The sequence below is a fragment of the Cebus imitator genome, unplaced genomic scaffold (assembly GCF_001604975.1).
Source record: "Cebus imitator isolate Cc_AM_T3 unplaced genomic scaffold, Cebus_imitator-1.0 Scaffold44, whole genome shotgun sequence".
Taxonomy (NCBI): domain Eukaryota; kingdom Metazoa; phylum Chordata; class Mammalia; order Primates; family Cebidae; genus Cebus; species Cebus imitator.
In genome coordinates this window covers 4,842,944-4,849,737 of record NW_016107359.1, presented here as the reverse complement: position 1 = coordinate 4,849,737, position 6,794 = coordinate 4,842,944, and the positions used below count along the sequence as shown (strand labels likewise).

At 37.6% G+C, this 6,794-nt stretch overlaps 1 protein-coding gene across 4 annotated transcripts in view; it reads right to left on the bottom strand.

The window, feature by feature from the left end:
* Window positions 1-6,794, bottom strand: part of ZFR (zinc finger RNA binding protein) — an 87,486-nt gene continuing 80,692 nt past the window's right edge. For all 4 annotated transcript variants that reach the window (XR_005199891.1, XM_037737872.1, XM_017526816.2 and 1 more), the window contains 3 exons: window positions 5,770-5,881; window positions 5,554-5,651; window positions 1-374 (listed from right to left, as the gene is read on the bottom strand). Coding sequence is in view for 3 of the 4 variants with exons in the window: in XM_037737872.1 (XP_037593800.1) it covers window positions 195-374; window positions 5,554-5,651; window positions 5,770-5,881 (390 nt within the window). In the remaining variant the exon portion in view is untranslated. The remainder of the gene's footprint in view (window positions 375-5,553; window positions 5,652-5,769; window positions 5,882-6,794) is intronic.

The window sequence follows — 6,794 nt, the reverse complement described above, 5'->3', positions numbered from 1 at the left end:
TTTTTTTTTTGGTGTCTTCCCATTCAAATAACACCTAACAGTATACATTTTTAAATGTCATAGAAAAACTTGGTTCTCCCATGAAATCCTTTAAATTCTTGATATATTTTTTTATGTAGACATTATTATGAATGAAAAACAGCCAACAAATGGGCACCTGTTGTTTTTTTTAACACTGAAGATTCACAGACACTTTAAAAGTTATCATAATCTTTCTTGTCTTTTTTCCCCTCAGCTTCAAATCCATCAACTCCATCACTATCCCTTCTTCGTTTCCTGTTGTTGTGGATGTTAAAACGTTGGCTCATTTGCGGTAATGGATCCATGCCTAGAACTTTGTGTATCTGGCGGAATGCAAGGAGTCTCAATGCAAACTGCAACAAAGAGTCAGAATTTTGAGTTAACCGGATAAACCCCAAGTAGTAATACTTATTACATTTACCTCCCTCCAAATGCAACATAAAAAAGCATGTGTAATGAAAGAAATATTTAAATGAATTAGTTTCACAAATGAAATAATCTGTAGGTTCTCATATTTTTATTTCCAGGCTTTTCTGTGTGCATGCCATTTTGTTTTCTTAAACATTAAGTTAAAAAAATTTAAATAAATTCAGTATTACGTTTATTTAAAAAAACAAAAAACACCATCCTGAAACTGCAAAAGAAAGTGTCTTTGTCACTGAGCAAGTCCCTCTTTTGTTCATATCCATATATTTTCCCAGTTTTTCATCAAATGCCCATGTTCACAGGGCTGCGGCATGGGCTGAACAAATGTACACCTCCCCAGCTTTATAAAAAGGATCGCAATTCATTTTTTTTTTCATTTAACCATTCATTCATATGCTTGTTCATTTAGCAGATACCTAATTAAGCACTTAGCATATCTGACTGTAAACAACAAGCAAAATTTCTGCTTTCATAAAGCTTACATTTAGTGGAGCTAGGACACACACAAAAATTACAAAAATTATGAGAAGTGTCACCAAAAAAACAAGCAGGGTATTGAAAACAAAGAAAAATGGGAGCTACCTGCTTTAACAGAATGGTTGCTGATGGCCTCCCTGGCATTTGGTAGACAGCACATAATTTAAGAACTGTAATTATACTCATGTGGATGTACCAAACTTATTTACCTAATTTTCTACTGGTAAACAGTAGGCTGGTTCCAGTATTTTTATTACTGTACTACAATGAATGCCTGTTTTAAGATGTTTCTGTGTACTGAAGTGACAATTTCTGGAGAAGTAACTTTTAATCAGTGGGACTGCTGAACATGTAAAAGTGAATACTGACAAACAATGCTCCCCAAAATTTATACTGATTAACGTATCTACTAGTAATATGTATGCAAGTCTGCTTCCCCTTCTGGATACTATAAATGGGAAAAAAAATTCTCACAGGTATGATGGGCCAAACAGTATCTAATTGTTATTTATAATTCTTTTTTTTTTTTTTTTTTTTTGGTGACAAGGTCTTACTCTGTTGCCCAGGCTGGAGCGCAGTGGTGCCATCACAGCTCACTGCAACCTCAATCTCCCTGGGCTCAAGTGACCTCACTCAGTCTCCCAAGTAGCCAGGACCACATGCCCGTACCAACATAACTGGCTAATTTTTGTATTTTCTGTAGAGATGGGGTTTCTCCATGCTGCCCAGGCTGGTCTTGAACTCTGCCCACCTGCTAGGATTATAAGCATGAGCCATTACGCCCAGCTATAACTTGTATTTTCTTTTTCTTTTTCTCTTTTTTTGAGATGGAGTCTCTCTCTGTTGCCCAGGCTAGAAGGCAGGGGTGTGATCTCGGTTCACCGCAACCTCCGTCCCTCGAATGCAAGCAATTCTGCTATCTCAGTCTCCTGAGTGAGTAGCTGGGACTACAGGTGCCCACCATCACACCTGGTTAATATTTGTATTTTTAGTAGAGACTGGGTTTCACCATGTTGGCCAGGCTGGTCTTGAACTCCTGATCTCATGATCCACCTACCTCGGCCTCCCAAAGTGATGGGATTACAGGCATGAGCCACTGTGCCTGGCCAAAATTTTTTTTTTAATAGAGATGAGGTTATGCTATGTTGCCAGGTTGGTCTTAAACTCCTGGGCTCAACCAATCCTCTTGCCTCGGCCTCCCAAACTGTTGAGATTACAGGTGTGAGCCACTGTGCCCGGCCCTAACCTGTTTTTCAAAGTGACTGCTGTTCAGACTATTTTAAATCCCTGCTCTGATTATGAGATATAAGATAGTTACTGGTTATAGTCATCCACATGGGAATTTATTGCTCCAAAACTTTTCCCCCAAGGTAACTAATTCTAGTTCCTAAGAATTTTGCCTCATACACATGCTTTGAAAATCCTGAAAGTCTCAAAGTCATCAGCAGTCAGGACTTGATACAGCATGCTACTTAGTCTGCAATTATTACAGACTTTTGCCAGTACTGTTTCTCTACCTCACTTAAGTTATAAGGCTGTTAATCTCCCAGGTAAGAACTAGGAATTTTTATCATCATAATATACTAACTCTTTGAGAGAAACTTATAAGATCCTTCCTAAAGATAACAGAACAGGGTTTTCTTCTACATTAATAGAAAATATCCAAAGGTATCTCATATACAATAACAAGTATTTATACTTTTTTTTTTTTTTGAGACAAGAGTTTTGCTCTTGTTGCTCAGGCTGGAGTGCAATGGTCCAATCTTGGCTTACCACAACCTCCACCTCCCAGGTTCAAGCGATTCTCCTGCCTCAGCCTCCTGAATAGCTGGGATTACAGGCATGTGTCACCACACCTGGTTAATTTTTAAAAATTTTTAGTAGAGGTGGGGTTTCTCCATGTTGGTCAGGCTGGTCTCAAACTCCTGACCTCAGATGATCCACCTCCTTCGGCCTCCCAAACCGCTGGGATTATGGGTGTGAGCTACTGTGCCTGGCTGAATATTTAGAGATATTGCTACTAAGCTCCTATTCCTTTTTTTGAAACAGAGTCTTACTCTGTTGCCCAGGCTGGAGCGCAATGGTATGATTTTGGCTCACTGCAGTGCCTCCTGGGTTCAAATGGTTCTCGTGCCTCAGTCTCTAGAGTAGCTGGTACTATAGGAGCTCATGCCACCACTCCCAGCTACTTTATTTTTAGTAGAGACAGGGTTTTGTCATATTGGTCTCAAACTCCTGACCTCAGGTGGTGGTCTGCCTGCCTCGGCCTCCTTAAGTGCTGGGATCACAGGCTTAAGCCACTTTGCCCGGCCCAGCCGATGCTAATATTATTAATAGTTTCTAAATGAAAGAATACTCCAATAAGTAAAACCAAGGTAGCATTTGAGGCTTTAGTGAGCACTCTACAATCTCTTGCTCTGCATGTGGTTTGTAGGTATTTCTAAGGTCAGGCAAGAAGAGAAAATTCTATCATATTGACAATTATTTAGCAGCAAACTAAATTTGAAGATTGATATGAATTATTCCCATACAAAGACATTTTGGAATTTTAATAATCATCAAAGATTAAAAGTTTATTTTACAATCTATTTCCTTTTTGGGAAGGGGTGATTAACCTTATAAATTTAGCCCTTTTAAAGGTACGTTAAACTATGTACACCTACCTAGAGGAAGGAATTTTATTAAATGACAAAGGCTTGTATCTGGCAGAGGCAACTTGAAAAGGATCACTGGAGAAAAAACATAGTGGCATACAAGAATAAAGGTAGACACTATAGAAGGAAATATGGCATCATTCCAGAGACAAAGGAAGGAAGAGGGACATTAACATGGGAGCTACAGGCCACCAAAAAATAAACTGAAATTGACACTGGTGCTTCATATTTCATCAGTTATATACATTTATTTATATGTGCAAGTGTGTACAGCTCAATGCAATTTCATCACATATGCAGCCTTATGTGATGTAATCACCATCACAATCAAGATGGTCAACTGTTCTGTTGCCACAAGACCCCCTTTGGAGCCACGCCATTCCTTCCTATCCTTAACTCCTAGGAAGTACCAATCTGTTTCCTTCTCATGCAACTATTATTTCATGAGTGCTACATAAATGCATTATATATTATGTAACTCCTTCACTTTTAGTAAGAACACTTCTAAATGTTCTCCTAAAACCAGACCACTTTCTTTAAGGTCACATTTTTTGAAAAATAAGCATTCCTCTTTTTTTTTTTTTTTGAGACAGAGTTTCACTCTTGTTACCCAGGCTGGAGTGCAATGGCACGATCTCGGCTCACCGCAACCTCCGCCTCCTGGGTTCAGGCAATTCTCCTGCCTCAGCCTCCTGAGTAGCTGGGACTACAGGCACGCGCCACCATGCCCAGCTAATTTTTTGTAGTTTTAGTAGAGACGGGGTTTCACCATGTTGACCAGGATGGTCTCGATCTCTTGACCTCGTGATCCACCCGCCTCGGCCTCCCACAGTGCTGGGATTACAGGCTTGAGCCACTGCGCCCGGCCTAGCATTCCTCTTAATAACGAATTTTGTTAGTTTTCAAGTGTTTCCCCCTGAATTTCTTTTCCCTTAAATTTATAACTAATTCTCATAATTACCAAAGGGAGAAAGAAGAGACACTCAAGGCAACTATCTTCTTCCTTAGAAAATTAAATAAAAGAAATAAAAACATCAAATGCGTAAGAATTTGGCATGTTCTGGGTCTGTAAGATATCCATAAAGTTCTACTACTACTATCTCTCCCCTAGTACAGTTTCTGGCATAACAATTTACATCTTTCAAATTCCAAATTATTCAAGATAATAAATCAAGATCTTAAATCCAACAACTCCCAAGTATCTTAGAGTGGATTATTGTTCATAGCTACTATGCTTTTTTCCCCCAGTCAGCACATTTCTGGAATCAACAATGGAAAGCTATACCAACTTTAGGTTGATTATTTTTTCATTCATTAATTAGGTTCAACGTTTTCTCTTTTTCATAGTTATTCTCTCAATAGGGTTAATAAGATGAAGATAATACCAGCTAACGTTTAAGATCCTTCCATAAACCTGGTGCTAGGATGGTTACACATATTAACTCATTTAATCTTCTCAACAATCCTGTTTGAGAAGATATTGCTTTTATATCCATATTATAGATGAGAGGGCAGAACTGGTAGTCAAATCCAGGGATTCTGTCTCCAGAGCCCTCATTTTTATTTGCTTTATTTGACAGTGGCAGGAAAGGTTAAATTATAACAATAATGACCATAAACACCACAGCAAATGACTTTTGTACAACCAGAGGACATAAGAATTTCTGCTGATCTCGATACATAACCTATTATCCAGATTCAATGAGACACTGAAAATATTACTCTATTTTTATAATATATAATGTGCTTACTTAGAAGTGGCCATATAACTAAATAATAAAATTTTGAACTCTATTAGTTAAATCTAATAGAATTTTTTGGGCAAGCTATTTTAATATCCTCTCTAAGGATTTGCTTACTACAGAAGCAGAAGAATAAATATTACATAGTGAGTTACAATATTTAGGACAATAACAGAAAAATAAAACCTTACTGGAGTAACTCACTAGAGCTCTGGATTTGGGAATACTAGTACCTGTGCACTGGATGTAATGTCTTCACGCTGCTGGTCAGTCATTGTTGCCAAGGTATCAAAGGGATCCTTTTCACAAGGATCCAAAAGTCCAGGACTACCTACAACAATTACCACAGGGAGACAAAAGCATCAGCACTGTCTGTTCATAAAAAAAAATATTCAACCAGCAAATGAGTAAATTTCATTTTACTTCGTTAAAAACAAAGTAAAAGTTACCTTTAAGAATAATCCCCGAAGAAATGCACTCAAAAACTCTTCTCAGTGCATCCCCAGGGCTCTGAGGGCTAGAAGCACTGCTGATTGCTTTCTCTACTAATAACTCCATAGCCTAAAAATAAAACATAAAAATGTGTTTAACAGCTTACCAATTAAAGGAATTACTCATTTTCAAACACTAGAATGACAAACTAAAATTTTAAAGATTGAAAAGCTATATAAAACAAATCACAAAAACAGAAAATAAATATTACATATAATATAAAACGTTCAAAATTAAGTAATAAAAGTCAAGCAAAGAAAACAAAATTAAGGCAATACAAAATTTACATTTTGGAAAGATTTTGTAGTTTGTGCTTAATGGAGAAAAATGCAAGAGTAACAGATTTTTTTGTTTTATTTTTAATTACTACTTACCTTTATAATAGCTCTTAAAATTATTTGGATTATGAGGCTTCTCATTTGAAAAAAAATTCTTTAGATATCTGGGGTTCACACACATTTATTTTCTGATACCTGTAAGACTGCTAAGGGAGTTTGAGTAGACACTATTCTACTAAGTACAAGACTTTTGGTTTTTTCTTTACAAAAATTGGGAATCATTTAAATTTTCATTAGACACGGCCAGACTTCTATTACCTCTAAGGAAAATACAAATTATGTTTTCACAGTAAATTACAACTGAGAGACTAAAAATCTAAACCAATGAATAAAAGACAAAAATGAAAATATATATAGCTGGTGTGGTGGCTCACGCCTGTAATCCCAGCACTGTTGGGAGGCCAAGGGAAGCAGATCACTTGAGATCAGGAGTTCGAGACCAGCCTGGCCAATATGGTGAAACCCCATCTCTACTAAAAATACAATAATTAGCCGGCATGGTGGTGCGTGCCTATAGTCCCAACTACTCAGGAGGCTGAGGCAGAAGAATGGCTTGAACCTGGGAGGTGGAGGCTGCAGTGAGCCAAGGTTGCACCACTGCACTCCAACCTGGGCGACAGAATAAGACTCTGTCTCAAAAAAAA